General features: G+C 35.6%; 2 protein-coding genes across 10 annotated transcripts in view; one reads left to right on the forward strand and one right to left on the reverse strand.

Annotated features, from left to right (window-relative positions):
- LOC127873326 (patatin-like phospholipase domain-containing protein 7) overlaps positions 1-4,944 on the forward strand; it is a 97,460-nt gene extending 92,516 nt beyond the window's left edge. For all 4 annotated transcript variants that reach the window (XM_052417154.1, XM_052417153.1, XM_052417151.1 and 1 more), the window contains one exon: positions 862-4,944. Coding sequence is in view for 2 of the 4 variants with exons in the window: in XM_052417151.1 (XP_052273111.1) it covers positions 862-906 (45 nt within the window). In the remaining 2 variants the exon portion in view is untranslated. The remainder of the gene's footprint in view (positions 1-861) is intronic.
- Positions 4,945-7,705: 2,761 nt separating this feature from the next.
- Positions 7,706-21,748, reverse strand: part of LOC127873327 (lysosomal cobalamin transporter ABCD4-like) — a 44,171-nt gene continuing 30,128 nt past the window's right edge. For all 6 annotated transcript variants that reach the window (XM_052417158.1, XM_052417161.1, XM_052417156.1 and 3 more), the window contains 6 exons: positions 21,358-21,468; positions 20,880-20,971; positions 11,818-11,860; positions 11,212-11,314; positions 10,924-11,000; positions 7,706-10,445 (listed from right to left, as the gene is read on the reverse strand). In XM_052417158.1, coding sequence (XP_052273118.1) covers positions 10,252-10,445; positions 10,924-11,000; positions 11,212-11,314; positions 11,818-11,860; positions 20,880-20,971; positions 21,358-21,468 — 620 coding nt within the window. In that variant the 3' untranslated portion in view covers positions 7,706-10,251. The remainder of the gene's footprint in view (positions 10,446-10,923; positions 11,001-11,211; positions 11,315-11,817; positions 11,861-20,879; positions 20,972-21,357; positions 21,469-21,748) is intronic.

Raw genomic sequence — 21,748 nt, forward strand, 5'->3', positions numbered from 1 at the left:
TCCAGTGTTCAGAGAGACATCGCGTCTTATTTTCAAAAAATGTTAATACATTTTCGAAAATGTATTCATCTGTATTTACATGTATGACAATTTGTGCTATTTGTTTTATTTAATATGGTCTGAAAATGTGTGATATTCGTTATATTTAATATGTTCTGTACTTAGAGAAAACATAAAAAGAAGAACAAGAATCGTTTTATTCCTTCGTTTGTTACAAGTAGAAATCTATTGCCATCTGACTAGTTTACGTTTTTAAGTAAAACAATTATTAATAGTAGCGTGTAACGAATTCCACAACGTTTTATTATTACAGAATCAAAGAAGTTGTCTGTCAAATGTTCATTTCGAATTATCATTAATCCGAAGTTTTTTTAACGGTCCCGACGACTTCGAAATAACGGTGTTGAAGTGTAATTTGAAATATTTGCTGAAGAGTTTTAATCTTTGTTTCTTTCCATCTTAGTCTCTCAGGTGAGCGACGCAGGGCCCATTGGGGCCTCTTGTTTTATGAGAGTCTATCTACATGACCTTTAGATCAAGTTTGATTTATGTTTCACTCCATTGATTTATTACAAAGGTATTGGCCTTGTACTTAACATTTTTTTCTAAATAAACACTTTTCCAGATTTGTTGGCAAAGCACTTTCAGATATGTACCAGACTTTTGGTGTGTAAGTGTATATGCATGACTTTCAGATCAAGGTGACATTCAGATTCTGAATGTGTGTTTTTTTTAATTCTGACAATACTGTTAGCATAATAAACATTTTTTATATACTTGATTTTAATAATTAAACTTTTTAGTGTTACCAGTCCTTTTATTTTGAAGTCTCTGAGGTTGAATCTGCTTTTTATTTTTCAGAAACAAGCGCTACCAAGACGGCTTTCTGGATATCTTAGAAAATAATAAATCAACACCAAGTACATCACTCTGTATACATATACCTTATTTGTTTATAGACAGTAATTGAAGCATTTTTAAAGTAATAAGAATGCCCAGGCTTCAAAGGAAGACTATTTTCAGGGTAATACAGTATTATTTTAGACCATTTCTGTACTTGAGCAGAATGATTTACTAATATTTTGTTTCACTACATGCCATTTTCCAAATAAGTGAGCTATGATAGTGATGCATATTTGAACATTAGTTTAAACAATTATTGTTGTTCTTCAAGTTTGTGTTAATATATGGACAAACTACATTTACTGATTGTCATTACGGTTTCTATGTTTGCTGTTTTGGCACATAGTAGTTCCACGGATCATTAAAAAGCTCTGTTGAGGCAAAACATGCCATTTTGTAAATGAGTACCAATCATTTTGAATTGGTGAACTGCAGGGACAAGTATAGAACAATTAATCTTCTTTTTAACTACAATACAAGAGCTTGTATATATTGTTTTCTATTTGATATCTAAATGATATGAACTAAAACTTAAATGATCTGATATTTCTGTAAATTATATTTGTTTTTGGATTATTTATGAGGACATATTAGTTTCATTTTGATGTTAAATTGTTTTATTTCAATGAAATGAAAATTAAAAAAAATAAATTATTTCAAAGCTGTGCAATTGAGTGTATGATTGACATGTTTAGAATTTGTACTTACACTTTTAAATTGTATGATCGAATGTTTAGACATACCGCAACTGATGAACTGTGTTATCCTGAAATTACCAGAATTTCACAAATTGCTTTTAGAGGTCAGACGTTTGAATAATTATTTGAATCATTTCATACTATGTCAACTTATAGATTAAGTATGGTCTGTTATGATGTGTTTTACAGTTTGGGTGACAACTTTGGCCAATGTTTAAGATAACCAAGTTCATCACTTTAGTAACATTGTATGACTTGTTTTGATGTTATTTGATTGTTAACATACATGATTGTTTCAAGATAAAATAATTGATATGTTACATGGACATGCTAAATTTTTAATCAGTCACAGTGATTGATAGTAAGATGAAAGCAAGGTTTGTTTCATTTTTATGTGATCCTTATGCCTGTTAAGACATATGAGATTTAGTATTCAGATACTTAGAGTAGGTTTGTTTGGTTATTATTTTGTGATTGTTAAACACTGCACATTTTGAAAGTAGATTGCGTACAGTGTGATTGGTTGTAAACTAAGGGAGATTATCTATCTGTGAAGAAATGTGCTAATTAGCTTATTAACAAGGCTATGTATAGTTTGTATACATCTATGCGATAAGTATTTTGTATTTTGTGTGAAGCTTCCATATTCTTTACAGTTATTTTGTTAGCTGTACTGTACATGAATATTGCATTTTGTGGCATATTTATGTTTCATTCTATTGGCTCAGTTTATTGTTGTGTAACCACAAAATTCATTTGATCTGTCTGCCAAAAATGCATGCAAAATGTATAGTGCATTCAAATTATGCATCATTATTGAAAGCATTCTTAGTGATACAGTAGTTGTTGTTTTTTGCACTGTCTTATGAATTAGCATTTATACCGGTAGTTTAACTGTGATACAATTGTACTGTTCTCAATTATAATATGAAGATAAAATATGGTACAATTATGCTTTGAGAACTTGCAGTACAAACACATTTTTGCTTTATGTTGAACTACAAGTCTAAATATTATCAAGGGCATCTGGGGTCATGTTTTGAAGAGTTAAAGACCACGTCAAAGATGAAACGGTGTTAAATGTTAGAATTTGTTTGTTAACAGCCCAAAATTGTTTATGATATCAAATGTCTATTGTTAAAGTCTCTAACACCTCTTAAATTTATTGATATAAGGTTACTAAATAAAACTGAATGTAGGAACTGTATGGGCATACAGGTTCATATAACCAAGCAAAGTCAGAAGATAATTGTGAGTTAATAAAACCTATTTTATTAGATTGTTTCTAAATTGTTGATGTTAAGAGGTCCTGTTTGTATTGATTATGTTCTTTTTCAATTCAATAAAGTATTAATGTAGAGCATTTATTTGTAATTTATGTTTTATAGTTTTACAGTTTATTATATTACATTGTGTTTTTATATAAATTCACTTTTACTAAGTACATTCTTTAGTGGTGTATCAAAGTTTGTTGGAACATGATGCGTGTTGAGTTATAAATGTTGTTCATGGTAAGTTTGTAGCTTGTGTTGTTAATGGTTTGATAATTTGCAGTTTACACTTTAACAATTTCCTTAACTACATGTATACACAAGGAGTTTTGTGAAAACCACCCTTGCCTTTATTATCTTTGTTTCTGCAGAAATGATAAGTATTGAATAGTTAAAATAATGTCAGTAATTGATTTTTCAGACAAACATTAAATATGGAAAATCTGTGCCCTATTGACAAATGCCTTGTTGACCATGTCTTGGTATGCACATGGTTTAGCTAGTCAAGAAACTGCACATACCTCAGTTTTTTAACAATGCAAGTTATATTATTGAAATCCACGATTTGTAATTAAAAAAAAGTAATGTAGTTGTCTCCTGTAATGTTTTAATGTTGATTAGAATACTTTTTAATCAGAGATTCGAAAAGAATCTATCCAAATGTTTCATACTTCAGATAAGTTGGAAGTAATGTTGAAGTTTCCTATGTCTCCTGTTACAGTTGTTGTATAAGTTATTGGTTTCAGAGACTTCCATGTATCTTGTGCTGTTGCTTATATAAAACAAAGAGTGCACATGACAAGTTATGGACAGATTAAAGAGGTTCATTTATGTACAAAAATTGTTGATAAAAAAGCAATCGGGGAAAAAAATGCTGAGAAATTAAAAATATTTCCATTTATTGTAAAAATATGTATGTTTTGTTAACTCTTTTGGTGTTTTATTTTTTTGCAATTATTTACTTTATATGATAAGTTTCATTTATCTTATGATGTACTTTCATTTGTTGTTTCCTTTTTTTTCATATTTTTAAAATATGTAACATTTGTGTACAATTTAGTGAGACATTTAACAGATTATTAATTTTGCACTTGGCTTGAAGTGGTGTTTTTGTGTTTGTTGCTCATCATTTAAAGCCAGTCCGAAAACAGATCTCTTTGGCGCACAAGTAATCCAGGTCCCCCCGTCAGTCAGAAAACAAAACTTCAAGACATTGCTAATGTATATCAGTTTCATAAATAATTTGCACACTTTGTAAACTGAAGTCATTTCAATGTTCTCATGTTTTTCAGATCTTCGAAATGTTTACTGACTTGACAACTGAATGATAATACTGTATACCTTTGCATTATCATGAAGACTTGGGTGTTTACGATATTCACACTCTATGGCGTTCTAGACTTTTCTATTTAAGGCATTATTAAAAATCTGTCTGTTGTTCTAAACTGTTAAAATAGTAGTTGACCTCATCTTTTAACTCCAGCCTTTATCCATATTAAGCGGAGACCATGAAATAATTTATTTGAATTTTCAATTAGAAAATCTATATCTTAAACATATAATAAAATAAGAATTGTCTGATATATTGCTTATTAAAATAAAACACATGCCCCTCAAGAAATAGTTAAGACCATTGAAGGCTTGGTCGCAATATAGTTACCAACCAATCAGCCCATAAACACAGATCAGGTTTGTGGGCTGACTGAGGCGTCACTATATTGACAGGTCTGTGCTATTTCCTAAACATTTACTTTAGTGCACATTTTAGCATGTTCATTTTATGGTAAAATGACCCGACGGTCCGGACCTGAGCATGTTCTTGTCCATCAAATCTGATACATGTAGTTTGAATTGTTTTTTTACCCCAGATAAGTTTATAATAGTTTTGTAATTAATTGATTCCTATTTGAGTCTTGTTGGTAGACACAATTTTATCTCTATTAAATTTATATTGTAATATACATGTATGTGTTTTGTTATAATTCTTGTTTCTAGCATTGTTGTTTGCTGTTCTCAATACTAAACCAAGTGCTATTCATGTGTTGTTTCTTATTAAAGCTTGAACAATTGAACAGGCCTTTTTTTCTTTTATTTCTTGTTACACTCTCAAAAAAGTTCTCACAAAAGCATAATGTTATTAATCCACGATAGGAAAATAAGCTCTTTAATAGTGAATTACAGTTACTATACTTCTTCCCCATTAAAGGGACCTTTTCACGTTTTGTTGAATTGAAAAAAAAATGTTGAAATTATATTTGCGAGCTTACAGTAATACTGAACATTAACCATGCTCTAAAATATCCATTATATGCATTTTTTGACAATTTAAAAACCTGAAATTATAAAGCATTACAAACGCAAAACGGTTGAATAATTTTGAGAGTTCTGTTGTTATCGTTATATTTTTGTACATTACGAGGATTGCTTATATAACACAACTCATTATATGAAGGTCAAATGATTTATGTGCTATATTTCTACTCCATGGGTCAGTGGTTCTAGCCCAGATGAGGATTCCTTATTTTGTCTTTCTTTAATTGTTTGCTTGTCTTTTCTGGGGCTATTTAGTTCCAATTTTTACATTTATCAAAATTACAACATTTTATGACAAACTTCAATACATGCCAAAATCTGTGAAAAGGTTCCTTTAAGTTGGCTTGTATCTTTTACAGTCACATTAATATACCAAATAGTGTATTCATAAGCACATTTTGAATTTAAAAAAAAACTAGTAGTGATCAATGAAATGATCAGTGAAATAATGTTTTATAATTCATTACAGCGTAAAATGGAGACTGTGATTCCAATGAATGTGTGTTAAGGTTGGTTTAAACAACATAAGAGTTAGGTTAGGGCAACCATTCTATTGATGTTGGTTTCATCGATACATAGTTAGGTTTGGGCAACCATTCTGTTAAGGTTGGTTTTAACAATATACAGAGTAAGGTTTGGGTAACCATTCTGTTAATGTTGGTTTCAACAATATGCAGTAAGGTTTGGGCAACCATTACATGAATGTTGATGTTGGTTTCAACAATATACAGTAAGGTTAGGGCAATTATTCGGTTGATGTTGGTTTCAACAATGAACAGTGAGGTTTGGGCAACCATTCTTTTCATGTTTTGTTTCAACAATATACAGTTAGGTTTGGGCACCCATTCTGTTGATGTTGGTTTCAACAATATTCAGAGTAAGGTTTAGGCAACCATTTTGTTAATGTTGGTTTCAACAATATACAGTTAGGTTTGGGCAACCATTCTGTTAATGTTGGTTTCAAAAATATTCAGTAAGGTTTGGGCAACCATTACATGTATGTGATGTTGGTTTCAGCAATATACAGTAAGGTTTTGGCAACCATTCTGTTGATGTTGGTTTCAACAATGTACAGTTAGGTTTGTGCAACCATTCTTTTGATTTTTGGTTTCAACAATATTACAGTTAGGTTTGGGCAACCATTCTGTTGATGTTGGTTTCAACAATATTCAAAGTAAGGTTTAGGCAACCATTCTATAAATGTTTGTTACAACAATATACAGTTAGGTTTGGGCAACCATTCTGTTGATGTTGGTTTCAACAATATTCAGAGCAAGGTTTGGGCAACCATTCTGTTGATGTTGGTTTCAACAATATTCAGAGTAAGGTTTGTGCAACTATTCTGTTAATGTTGGTTTCAACAATATACAGAGTAAGGTTTGGGCAACCATTATGTTAATGTTGGTTACAACAATATTGGTTTCAACAATATACAGAGTAAGGTTTGGGCAACCATTCTGTTAATGTTGGTTTCAACAATATTCAGAGTAAGGTTTGTGCAACCATTCTGTTAATGTTGGTTTAAACACTATTCAGAGTAAGGTTTGAGCAACCATTCTGTTAATGTTGGTTTCAACAATATTCAGAGTAAGGTTTGGGCAACCAGTCTGTTAATGTTGGTTTCAACAATATTCAGAGTAAGGTTTGGGCAACCATTCTTTTAATGTTGGTTTCAACAATATTCAGAGTAAGGTTTGGGTAACCATTCTGTTAATGTTGGTTTCAACAATATACAGAGGTAGGTTTGGGCCACCATTCTGTTAATGTTGGTTTCAACAATATACAGAGTAAGGTTTGGGTAACCATTCTGTTAATGTTGGTTTTAACAATATTGGTTTCAACAATATACCGAGTAAGGTTTGGGTCACCATTCTGTTAATGTTGGTTTCAACAATATTCAGAGTAAGGTTTGGGTAACCATTCTGTTAATGTTGGTTTCAACAATATACAAAGGTAGGTTTGGGCCACCATTCTGTTAATGTAGGTTTCAACAATATACAGAGTAAGGTTTGGGTAACCATGCTGTTAATGTTGGTTTCACCAATACACAGAGTAAAGTTTGGGTAACCATTCTGTTAAGGTAGGTTTAAAAAATATACAGAGTTAGGTTGGGCAACCATTCTGTTAATGTTGTTTTCAACAATATACATAGTTAGGTTTGGGAAAAAATTAGGTTAATGTTGGTTTCAGCAATATACAGATTAAGGTTTGGGTAACCATTCTGATAAGGTTGGTTCAACAATATACAGAGTTGGGTTTGAGCAACTATTTTGTTAATGTTGGTTTCAACAATATACAGAGTAAGGTTTGGGTATTCATTCTGATAAGGTTGGTTCAACAATATACAGAGTTAGGTTTGGGCAACCATTCTGTTGAAGTTGGTTTCAACAATATGCAGAGGAGCCTAGGTTGACACCATTACGTTAAGTAGAGTTAATCAATGTACAGAGGTGGTAACCATTATTTTAAGTATTCTAATCAAAATAAAGAGGCAATACAACAGAAAATAACAACTTATAATAAACTTTACTTATTTTAGTAAATGTACATATCCATACAAAACAAAAGTATTGGAATTTTACCAAGAACTAAAACCATCTAAAATGTAACCTCTTAACATACTGTAAAACAGTTGATTTTCAATAGCAATCATGTAAATATCAATAATAGTACATTTATAGACAAACATATAGATCTATAAACACATATACAGGCAATCAATAAAAATAATACTTAACAACATCTCCCCTGTATTATGCAAAAGTGATACATAGAAAATGCCAGTAATATTAATTATGGTTATACAGAGCATCTAACACTGTCTATTTTTAATCAATTTTCGGGAAAAAATAAATTAATTATTGGTCCTCCATCATAAAATATGCAGATACATATAATCTTCACAGAAGAACACTATGACAAAAGTGAAACAAAGATGTGTCATCTAACTTAAATTAAACTGTATATTTTTAATCAATTTTCAGGAAAAAAATAATTTAATAATCGGTCCTCCCTCATAAAATATGCAGATACATATAACCTTGACAGAAGAACACTATGTCAAAGGTGAAACAAAGGAGCATCACTAAATTTAATTAAACTGGCTTTATTTTTCTATAAATTATAATGCATAAAAATTCCAGGGAGCAGCATTGTGTAATGTTTTTTTCTAGTTAGTTATAGTTTAATTCTGCATGGAAACTTGTAACAACAAATACATGTGCTAATATCTTTAATTATAAGAACAATAACATTCAAGCATCAACATAATTAATTTCATAAACACTATCATTGTCTGTACACATTGTAATGGTATTCTGATTAAAAATCCTCAACGGTTCATATAACAGTATTATTTCTTTGGCACAGCTAAAAATTAAAGTGATTGCAGATTTTCATTAATTAGGGATGTAAGGATATACAATCAACACTGAAAACACACATAAATGAGCAAAAATTGTTGTGAAAATGCACCTTCCAAGTATCAAAGTAAAGACTAATTTGATATATATCAACACAACACAAATGGGAACTTTTTAAAACATATATTTGCACAAAATTTATTATTTCCTCCAAAATAAGTCAACAGCTGTTACACAACTATCCCTAGACTACAACCACGATGCTAACAGCTGTTACACAACTATCACTAGACTACAACTAATATGCTAACAGCTGTTACATAACTATCACTAGACTTCAACTTATATGTCAACAGCTGTTACACAACTATCACAAGACTACAACTAATATGCTAACAGTTGTTACACAAATATCACAAGACTACAACTAATATGCTAACAGCTGTTACAACTATAACTAGGCTACAACTAATATGCTAACAGCAGTTACATAACTATCACTAGACTTCAACTAATATAAGAACAGCTGTTACACAACTATCCATAGACTACAACTAATATGCTAAAAGCTGTTACACAACTATCACTGGACTACAACTAATATGCTAAAAGCTGTTACACAACTATCACTAGACTACAACTAATATCCTAATAGCTGTTACAACTATAACTAGGCTACAACTAATACCAGTAGATGGTATTTTGAAGTTCAATGCTTTACAATTAAGTTGTAGTCTAGTGATAGTTGTGTAACAGCTGTTAGCATATTAGTTCAAGTTGTAGTCTAGTGATAGTTGTGTAACAACTCATAACATATTCCCATTCATGGTTGAAGTATAGAGCAACCAACAATATATTAAATATGTGGTTCTTGCGAGAAACACTGTCTAATCTAAACAACCATTATTATGCTTCTGAGGTTAACTCTGTCGAGATAGAATGATTATTTACTAATGTTTTTTGAAAATTGCATCTCTTCAACAACCCACTGTATAAAATCACAACCTACTACCACACCTCTTTAAAGCGCAGCATACATCCACCTACCTTGTATTAAATCAAATGGTAATCACACTTATCAAATCATAACCAAATTAAACATCCAGGAATTAATTCAAGACTGAAATTCACACACCCCTGTATCAACATTAACTGCACACTCAGGCAACAGATATAATCCTTCATCTTGTAAATGAGCAACATCATAATTAAAATATGGCAATTCAATAACAACATGACCCTAGGTAGTGTCATATTCATGGAGGGGTTTCAGGGCATGGACCACGTATCATGAACATACTAAAATCAATATTCAGACTCAACTTTAAGTTTATAAAATTTGTAAAATGAGGTTGATCATCATGCTCTATTGAGTGTTCACAGAAGTTGTTTCTGGGTTTAAAGTCTGACTCAATCCAGAGTTTTAGGAGGAATATGTGTTTATTCTTATAGCTGAGATTTGAGATTGTTTATGCACTGACCAACATTCTGAATACTCAGCCGCATCGAAACACAAATCTCATTTTCTGAGTTGAGCTAAAAAATTAAGAATTTCCATAAGACTGAGCCCAGGCACATTTTTGTAACATGTCTCTTCGTGGAGGCACATGGTGGCAGGGGTTTCAGGGACCAGACTCCCTAAAGCAACATATTTGCACATGAAGCAAGGGGTTTTAAGGCCTTACTCCCTCTCACAACATGTCCCTATGAATTAGACCCTGCAGATAGGGGTTTCAGGGACCAGGTCCCCTGTTTCTCGATGTGCAGCTCAACATGGTGGTACTTCCTCAGGGTGTCCCTATGGCCCACACTGAGCAAGGTGATACCGAGCTGTGAACACAGCGAGTACAGTCTCTCCTCCATGTCAACACCTACCTGGCTCGTAGCCTCATCCAATACTGAAATACACAAGACTTTCTTTTATACAGCCTTGTTCTGGGAACACGTGGCTTAAAGCACATGTGCAAAATGTTGTCCAATATTTATATCAGGGATATCATTTGTTGCTTTCATGGATTTTTTGGTAAAAATAAAACCTCTTTTTAACAAAAGTCAAGTCTAAGTGAAAAGTGTCATCCCTGATTAGCCTGTGCAGACTCCTCAGGCTAAACTGGAACAACACTTAGTATTTATTACCAGTACCTCAGTTTAAGATAGTGGTCAGTTTATCGACAGACATAGTTCCAGCGCAAGCTAAGGAAATATAGGTGGTTTACCAGTATTTAGTGCCTATACTTATGCTAATTAGCGATAAAAGTAGCTGGATAAGAGGTGGCAGGAAAATTGTTGTAGAAATAATTTCATGATCTAACAACTTCTGTGAATGAAGCCTACTGCAGGAAAGCACTGTGTTGTACAAAATACAAACATTCATACCTGCAAATTTAGGTTTATGGTAGAAGAGCCTTGTGAAGGACAGTCTCTGCATTTCCCCAGGTGATAAATGATCATACCTTTAAATACATGGGCATCATTTATAAAATCGAACAAAGGTGCTCTATTTATATAATTATCCTATACGATTGTTATAAAATTGAAATGCAACTTAATTATGATAGCATTTTAGAGAGTTAAAGGCTTTCAAAAACGTGTCATACAAATGCTGTTGCTTAATCAACAATAACAACAACATGACCAGTCTAAACAACGGCCAGTGGCGCTCACCAGTTCCAGTCCACCTGAGTGTCCAGTCCCCCTACCCTGTCCTTCAAATGACCGAGATCAGATTTAGATAGGAGGTCTTCTATGACTATATCGTCACTCTCACCTAGGGACACAAGCATAAGTTGACTGTTATTACATTTGTTCTAACCTAGAAATAATTATCAAGAGCAATGCCTTTATCACTGATGCTGCAGAAACAAATAGCAAATTCTTGCTGTGTATCTCGAAATTTCAAATAATTTAGCAACATTTAATCATAAAATACTATTTTGAGAAGACCACCACTTTTCTATCTAAATTTAAGTATGAAAACTGTATGTATTCAGCACACATTAGAGCATATTTACTTTATTATTGTGTATATCCAAAAAACACACAGAAATATTTTGAATTTGATTCTATTATTAAATAAATAATGCTGCTTGATAAAAAAATTCCAGGAGAAATGTGAGTAAATATAAGTAGACTTTCGCAATTTCAATAAATTTAAATATTTCATGCAAAATTACTCACATTCATAAAAATATAAAAATCAGCTGACTTCGCAAACAAAATCTTGCAGCATATAAAATATATAAAAGAGAAGCAAAATTAAGCTAAACTCACCTGTGTCTGCAAGTCTATCAAACTCTTGAAGAGGATAGATTACCTAAAACACAAAACCTTTCCCCTTCATGAATTGTTTACAACTTAAATAAAGAGAAATTCCTTATCTTTATTTTGATGTTAATGTCACTACATGTATATACTGAGGAGCTGCGCCATGAGCGCATGATACGCCCGTCGTTCGCCAATGAAGTAGTAAGGTAATAAATAACCCTTTGAATCATTTTTTTACTTCAGTTTATTTGTATTTGAATACATGGTTTATTTTATAAGTACATGAGCATGGAGCGCCGTCTCCTTGACATTCATACCATATCTTTTTTTGAGTATATGTATGCATTTCTTTAGAGGATATGGAGTTGAAGTAAACCTGTTATAGATATTTTGACCAATAATAAAAGAGAAATGTAGATGGGTAAGTGGTAGTGTACAATCGGAATAGAAAAAAGCTCACCTTGTTCAATTTTTCAGGGATACTATTTCAATGGAGCATAATGTATCATCTTGCAACATCAATTTAGATTGAGGTTTGTCCATAGAGCAATTAGAAGAATACACAAGTAATATCTGCAAAAATGAACAAAGTCCCATAACTCTGGAACGACAATTCAGAATTCCGTCAAAAACGAAAGGGGATCAGGGTTTATCAATATTAAGATTGTGTTGAAATTTGAAAAAAATCCATCGAAGGATATTTGAGCTACAGTAGGACATTCAATGAAATCACGAAATTTTGACGAACAAAGTCCCATAACTCTGGAACGACAATTCAGAATTCCGTCAAAAACGAAAGGGGATCAGGGTTTATCAATATTAAGATTGTGTTGAAATTTGAAAAAAATCCATCGAAGGATATTTGAGCTACAGTAGGACATTCAATGAAATAACGAAATTTTGACGAACAAAGTCCCATAACTCTGGAACGACAATTCAGAATTCCGTCAAAAACGAAAGGGGATCAGGGTTTATCAATATTAAGATTGTGTTGAAATTTGAAAAAAATCCATCGAAGGATATTTGAGCTACAGTAGGACATTCAATGAAATCACGAAATTTTGACGAACAAAGTCCCATAACTCTGGAACGACAATTCAGAATTCCGTCAAAAACGAAAGGGGATCAGGGTTTATCAATATTAAGATTGTGTTGAAATTTGAAAAAAATCCATCGAAGGATATTTGAGCTACAGTAGGACATTCAATGAAATCACGAAATTTTGACGAACAAAGTCCCATAACTCTGGAACGACAATTCAGAATTCCGTCAAAAACGAAAGGGGATCAGGGTTTATCAATATTAAGATTGTGTTAAAATTTGAAGAAAATCTGTCAAAGGATATTTGACGTAGCGTACGACATTAACAGACGGACGGACGGACAGACGGACGGACGGACGGACAGACGCGGGGTATACCATAATACGTCCCGTCATAGACGGGCGTATAATAATGAGGACTGGGGCTGGGGGTTTGTTTGGATGCAAAGTATACCTGCACAATGTACTAATAACATTGCCCTTATAATGATAAGACAAACTATATTTTGCCACGCTCTGTGAAAACAGGGCTTAATGCATGTGCGTACTTTTGTCACAGTCCCCACAGGCTAATCTAATACAACAATTGCCGCCTAAAATAAAGTTTTGTTCAGAAGAGACTGTTTTTAAACAAAAATTCCATAAAAGCAGAAAGTTTCACAACTGTGTGAACTGCACAGGCCAATCTGGGACGATACTTTACACATGTGTATTAAGCCCCATTTTCCCACAGCAAGGCTCATAGGAATATCATTTTTTCACTTTTATCACTTTAATCACACATTTACAACTCCAAACAAATAAAAACTTACGTTGCCCATTAATCTAACAGCCTGTGTAATTTACAAGTAAATACAATCATTATCATATTCATCAACTAAAGTATCAACTTTTTAAATATTATTATGGTTACAGTTTACAATTATGCAATCACATTTTTACAAATAGCAATTGTTTATTATACACAGAATTCATCCAAATTCTAACTAACAGATTTAAGAATCTTGGTGTTTTGAATATCGAGTGGAAACTAAGGCTGCACTATGTGAGGACTTTTATCTGGGTTTCAAGAGACAGTAACAGTACAAACAAGCCATCAGAGATAATATATTCTTAAAAACAAAAGCTATTTATAGATCCTTAACAATATTACTATAAAATTCAACTGATTTTACATTAAATAACTTTTTGAGCACCTCATCCCAGATCACTATGAGGTTGGGACTTTCATTTAAAACAAATTTTTTAAATAAAATTCATTTTAATTATTAAATACTTACCTGTTATCGTATGCTTATACTTTCCAAGGGGAAATAACTCATCCGGAATTTTAACTGGGAATCCGCCACCTCAATACCGTAATACAGGCCAGGTTAAACATAGTGCAATGCAACCTAGCCAAAAATCGGTAACCAACCCTCAATATTCTTTCAATATATATACACAAATATTAATCGAATAGCGGGGTGGGAGGTGGGACTTACCGATAACAGGTAAGTATTTAATAATTAAAATGAATTTTATTTAAAAAATTTGTTTTAATGTCATAAATACTGACCTGTTATCGTATGCTGATTTTGCAGCTGCGGTGGGAAGGTTCGTTTATATTTTCCCAACACAGTAGAACCCATAAACAGGGTTATCAGCTAATGATATCAAGTAATCTTTGTTAAAACGGTATTAATTATGACTTCTCGGACAGAGTAATATGTCTATGTCGTAAAGAAGACACTACCGTTAGTGAAACCACAACAAGCCCAAACGTATACAAATTGTATTGTTGGCACTTCAGAAAACGAAGATAAAAAGATGACAAGGTGGTCGGATTCCTCCAGTAAACAGCTTAGAGCACGTCAAAAAGTGGGGTGTGATTAATATATGCCCACAAAACAGACAGAGCTCTTAATTCATGCGGTCAGATCCTAAAAAGGAATGAATCCTTAGATAGGATAAGATTAACTTTCCTTAGTCGAGGTCTAACCCCGAGAAATAGAAGCCACAGACACATCTCCCCCCCCCCCCTTTTTTTGGGGAAATGAAGAGTGTCTTTGAGAACCTCGAATGGACTTCTGACTAACACTGCTGAGATAGAACTTCAAAGCCCTGATTGCCCAAGGAAGTTTATCCTCATCTTCATGACTACCAGTTTAAGAAAACTTGGAAACTTGAAGGTAGAAGCCATATAGAGGACTTGATATTAAGCAAGGAATCCTGGCTGACACAACAAAGTGAAAACGACAATAGATCCAACTGGAATTGGTCGTATTCAACAGAAAAAGCATGAATTTCACTTCTCCGTATCGTAAAAGCCATAATAAGAAGGAAAACCGTCTTAAAATTATATTGGAACTGTTAATAAGCCTGATGAAAAAGGTTCATAAGGAGCTCATTAAGCATCCCAACATGTTACACAAGTCAAAACCGCTTAAGAAGGTAAAGGAACGAAAAACATAGTGTTGACGTTCCATAGTTTGGATCAGTTCCAAAATAGGTAAGACAGCACAGAGTTGCGATGACTTACACAAAACAAGGTATACGAAAGCATAATCTCTATCCTTTGATGAAGAAAAGAACAAATTTCTTATCATCAAGAAAAAGATGAGAAAAACCTCTATGTATCTAGCAGAGTGATTAAGGTAATAACTATGCTCTCAATTACCCAGTAAAAAAAAATGAATTTCCATAGAACCTTTATACAGTTCTGATGGAATTATCCTTGCACAAGTAACAAGGATTGAAAATCTAACAGAAAAACGTTCTTCTGTAGAGATAACTAATAATTAATGGCCAGACATGAAGTGGCACATGTTTGGATCAGTAAAAATATGTCTCAGTGAGATATGATATTTGACCTGTGAAGAAGTTTCCTGAAAATAATTGTACAGGAGACTTAAAAGGTCGTAGAACCATAATCCCATGGTTCATTAAGTATATTTCATGAAATTATGGCAAAAACTCAGTTATTGCAAAAACTCACCAAGAAGGCAAGATATTCCAGTTTATGTCAATGGACGAATGTATAACAATCGCACACCCTGCTGGATCGATTTCTGTGAACTGCATTGTTGACGTTGTTCAGCATACCGGTATACACTGCGATATACGATCGCATAACGCTAATAACTAGCGTTTGATGATAAACAACATTCTTTGATATACTATGTACACCATGCAACTCGTCTGCAACATCACTGCCGCGCATGCGCAATTACATTATTGAACCCAACGGAAAAATAATTCGAAAGAAAGAACTGCAGGACAAAAGGTCCAACAGGGCGTTGAGACGAACTGGTATGAGAAAGATGATAGAGAAAATTTGTTGTTCTTGCAAAGAACTAATAAGTTCCTGATTCCAGTTACAAGGAGTGATAATATGATCACCTCCGTGTCTGTAAGTAAACCACGACCGATGTGTGATAGTTGAAACCATCACAAAGGAATCGTGAAAATGTGTTGTAAATGAAAAACAGCTAAAAAGAATTTTCGCTTTTCAAGATGTAGATGTGCAGGTGATATTCGTTAGGATACCACATAATTGAGAAAATCAAGATACGTTGTTCTATGTGATCGTCCATAACCTTATCTGCTCACATCTGTATAAGATGTAAGGAAGGTTGTGGTAGAATAAACTATATTCTTGCCAAGATAATCTTCTAGTCTAGACACCACTGAATAGTGGTAAATAATGACAAAAAGATGGAAATCTGTGTCATTAAATAATCCCGAGATTAATACAATTATCCTAAAAATAAAGCTGAAACGGACGTAAGAAAAGACGTCTCAGCAGAAGGACCGGTGACCGGACCGGTAAATACCGACCGGTGACCGGAACCATTTGTCAAGGATGGGTGGGCAAAGAAACCACGGCAAGCCGAACTTTCCCACTCAAAACACACTTGAAAATTGGTAGAATAGGACAGTGTTTAACACTTATAAGATTATGACCTATCTACAGAATATAGCCTCTTCTTGAACCAATAACAGGCGCCTTTAAAATCCTGGATAATACAGGTCGCGAAGTCATCGATTTGCGAAGTACGGAAATATGATTGATAGTGGTACCTCCGGAATCGGAGGTGTGATGGCAGAAAAAAGGTGAAAACCCTAGGGGTAACCTTAAGCGGGTCCACGCTTGCCGGTAGAATGCATGGAAGTCTTAAATTCTGACTTGATTAATCCATTTACTTCAAGACTTCTAACCTGGACGAATTCCGAAAGGAATACGACCAGTTATAGGAAGACGGCCTGTTATGGCCAGAAGTGTAATAGAAGAATAACTTTAAGATGAGGTCCCTCCAGATCCTAGGATCTAAGATCTGAGTTCAATAGGTCCTAAGCCATCTACAAGACTGTAGCCGTCAATCTGATAGGCAATCCTATGTATCAGAACTCTTGTTGATTCCAGTAGCTTGAAAATATGCACTGCCGTAGGAGCAATAGAAAAGCAGAAGTCGATACAAATGTCGTCTTGCTAATCCTGCTAGCGTCATTAATGTGTCCCAACTGTTCCGTGACACTGACTGCAAAGTCTGTAGCCGACAGGTAAAGGCGGTTAAAACAATTCATCCTTCGGGTCTCGAACATAAATTAATAGAGGTCAAATAGTAATGTTCGACCTCAATGCTAGTCTCCGAGCCCACTTCAGCCGATCTATCTGCAAGACCAGTAGTCTGCATGTAGCCGGTTGAGATAGAAGTACAAATAACAGATATAGCATGATTTGGTAACCGTCGCCAGTAGAACATCAGTATTGAAAAACACAAAAAGTCATGTAGATTGTTGAATCCATAAAATATAGTATTCAATACAATCATAGCCAGGGGTATACAACTATGTAATGTAGACGATACCCGTGATACTAAAAATTGACCGATGAAAACACAGTGGAATACCGGTAATTGGTAAGTGGTGAGCGGTCAATGACCGGTAACTGTAGCCCGGTGAACGGACCAGTCATAATATGACCGGTGACGTTACCAGTTAAAGACCGAAAAATGGTGGAATCCATATGGTCTGTTATCAATGTCAAGCACTGCTCGGAAAAGAAGATCATGCCAAAAAAATCCAATCCGATGGCGATGAGACATCACTTATTCTGACCGGTGATCAGTGATCGGTGATATGACCGATGAATGGTGACCGATGTCCGGTGATCGGGACCGGTATAATATAACTGCGTCAGAATGGAAATATCTGGTGCAGAAGAATGACCATCCACGAAGTCATCTGATAATGTTAACCGGAAAACAACGGTAGATTATCAATATTAATAGGCATAAGTGTCCTTGTAGTCGTAGTGGAGAAAAGAACAGCTTATCCCGAAGCCTGAATGTTAAACGAACTAGTGTTCGTATACAACTACGGCTCGGTGACTGCAACATGTGTGGATGCCATAAGAAGAACCATCACACGTGGAATGGAGACATGATATTCCTAAAGGAATAAAATGGAGAACGTCGATATGACCAGTAGGTTCATTAACGCCTACGTGAGAAGTGGCGACATCCATATAACTTAGATGCCGAAATATTGTTCGGCTACGCTGGAAATATTGTCTTCTACAATATTGTCTCCGTGAGCATTGACATGATCGCTTACGAGCGTATCAACGCCGAGAACTGCTCAATGAAGGAGAGGGATGTTCGATAAATATCCAGTGGTGCTCAATGCAGTCCGCTGATGTCTACGTGAAGGTTGACGACGTCCTCGTTTCCTGCGATGTCGAGATCTGGATCGGCCGAGATGTGGATCGGCTGCGATGAGACCGAGATCTTCTAGAATAACGTCTCCGTGAGTGACGACGTGATCGCTTACGAGAGCCGCGACGATGAGAACTGCTCGACGAAGAAGAGCGTGTCCGATGTCTAATCCTTGATGAAGACGATGTATTCAACGAAGAATAGGAGAATAATTCAATGAAGAAGACCGAGTTCTTCTTCTTGACCGGTGACTGGTGTTATCGGTGGCAGGCCTAACTGATGACTGTTGACCGGTGACCGGAGCGGTGATCAATGACCGAACCGGTGACCGGACCGGACCGTTGACATGACCGGACCGGTGACATGACCGGACCGGTGACATGAACGGTGACCGGACCGGACCGGTGACATGACCGGTGACCGGACCGGTGATCAATGACCGGACCGGTGACCGGACCGGTGACATGACCGGTGACATGACCGGTGACCGGACCGGACCGGTGATCAATGACCGGACCGATGACCGGACCGGACCGGTTACATGACCGGTTACATGACCGGTGACCGGACCGGACCGGTGACATGACCCCAGACCGGACCGGTGACATGACCGGTGACCGGACCGGTGATCAATGACCGGACCGGACCGGTGACATGACCGGTGACCGGACCGGCCGGTCAGACGTCGATCAATGGTCCGTGATCAACGTCCCAGGTGACGTACCGGTCATATCATGACCAGTGTTGTCACCGGATAATGACCATATGGCGGATGCCAAATGGTCCGGCATTGGTCGATGTCCTTGACCAATGCCATCGGGCAAAGACCGGCTGACGGGTGTCGCCATATGGTCTGATGTTGACCGACTGTCTAAGAGACTTAGCATAGTACGGTCGCGATCGTGCCAGATACCCGGTGACTGATACTGCAACTATCATCCATGATCTGCGAAGTCACCGGGTATTTATCCACTCTTGTTTCTGCGACCATCATGTAGTCGAATATATGAAAAACAAGAGCAAAGCATATTCAACCATAAACTGGTCACAGACCAGATTATCATACGGCACATAAAATCATTATTTGACCATAATGAAAATTATAATAATACTGCCGTAGATCATAAATTAAACAAAAGTTTAATTCAAAACAGATGAAAAATTAAATGACGATCAATTAGATTGTCATACGGAACGTTAAAATCATTATTGCACACAATGGCAAATGATAAACAATCTGTCAATAGAAGAACACGCTTTGCACGATCTCGTAACACATTAGAAGAACATGCTTTGCACGTTCTAGCAATGTATTAGAAGAGCACGTTTTGCACGTGGTCGTTCGCGCCTGAAAACACCCAGCATGGTAGAAATAAACCATTGTTCGATAAAAACAAGCATGGCTTACCTTTTACAAATGAAACAAAATCCATTAAATCCACACAAATTAATCCGAATGAGAAATAAAAAGATAAATAACACAATTTATCTATTCAAAACCCCAATCAACCAAGTGAAAAACAATATTTTAATTCAGAGCCATAAAAGACACGTATACACCTGGTTGATCCGGAAAGAATATTGAGGGTTGGTTACCGATTTTTGGCTAGGTTGCATTGCACTATGTTTAACCTGGCCTGTATTACGGTATTGAGGTGGCGGATTCCCAGTTAAAATTCCGGATGAGTTATTTCCCCTTGGAAAGTATAAGCATACGATAACAGGTCAGTATTTATGACATTAAAATGAGCGGCCCACACTAGTCTTGTTCTTTCAGTCATTCTTATATAGAGAACATCAGAGTTGCCTGAGAAAATCTAGGACCACAGAACAAATTTTAGGGGCCAAGGATCCATCGGCACTGCTAATTTGTGCCTTGTTCCTTATCCACTGGGAATAATGACTGTGCGTAAAGTGTCATACCAGATTAGCCTGTACGGAGTCAGAGGCAACACTTTATGCCTTTATGAAATTTTTCCTTTAATGCAGGTCTCTTCTACAGGTTAACAAAAATCCAGTCTCAGTGGAAGGTGTCGTCTCTTACAAGCCTGTGTTAGCCAGTGTTCTCCGGAAGAACCGGTGGCCGGCAATTTTGCCAGTTACTATAAATCAAGGCGCCGGCTACTTTTCCAAAAAATATCAATAAGAGCTTGTCCGTGTTTATAATAACGATGTGGCAGTTCCTTATGTTCAAACAGGAAAATCCCAGGAAGTGCAAGGACTGCAACAGCAGCAGAATGACATGAAAAGCAATGTGCCAGTGCAGCCAGCCCTGCAATCTGCAGAGTCTTCCAGACTCATTCATATTGCTCAGTAATGTTACCCCACCTGTTGTCGTAGCGACCCATCCGTGAAGTAAGGCCTCTGGGGCAGGTACAGCAGACGGTGGGGAAGCTGCTCCACCCCATGGGTCACTGTGCCTGTAACACATGGGTGACCATGGTAACCAGTAAAAATAAGGGTGAATATCTGTTTGATACACATTTGTATAAATGGAGTTGAATAAATGCTTTACAGAAGAAACACAAAAATTGAACTCTTCCATACAGTAAACTTCATGAATAAGAAGCTTTACAATCATTGGTTCTTTGCACAATTATCTCTGTAGGAAACAAGTTGTAAACTTATCACAATTTAGTTTATTTTTTCTGTTGTTTTTTCCCAAACCTTATTTTGGATGTCTTTACTTATCTATGCAATAAATATAAACTATGACAGTATTAAGGACCATAAAATTCTTTCCCACAAGTTGGCTTTACTAGAAATTCTGCTTCAAGATATAACTAGGGCAAATATAGAAGATCACCTCTAAGTTCAGGCCATATCCCATTGATGACTCGTAGTAACGAGCTTTTCCCACAACCACTATCTCCAGTCACCAAGATGTTGACCCCCTGCTTGAAGTCAAAGCAAAGCCCTGAAGAATCACAAACAACTTTAACTGTAGAGATTGCTGAACTGTGTCTTGTTAAAATGTGTCTTAGATTATATGTGGCCAGCGTAGCGCCAGATCAGACTACACATTTGTGCAGGCTGGTCAGAGGCTGCCCTGTCTGCTTTAAAGTCACACGTGGCTCCCTGGTCTGATGAGCAAACAGGATAGCTCCTGACCAGACTATGCAAATGCGCAGGCTGCTCTTGTTCTCCAATGGCCACATCTGAGATTAGACCAATGTTCACATGACACGGCCTATTAC

This window comes from Dreissena polymorpha, chromosome 3 (assembly GCF_020536995.1).
Source record: "Dreissena polymorpha isolate Duluth1 chromosome 3, UMN_Dpol_1.0, whole genome shotgun sequence".
NCBI classification, from domain to species: Eukaryota; Metazoa; Mollusca; class Bivalvia; order Myida; family Dreissenidae; genus Dreissena; species Dreissena polymorpha.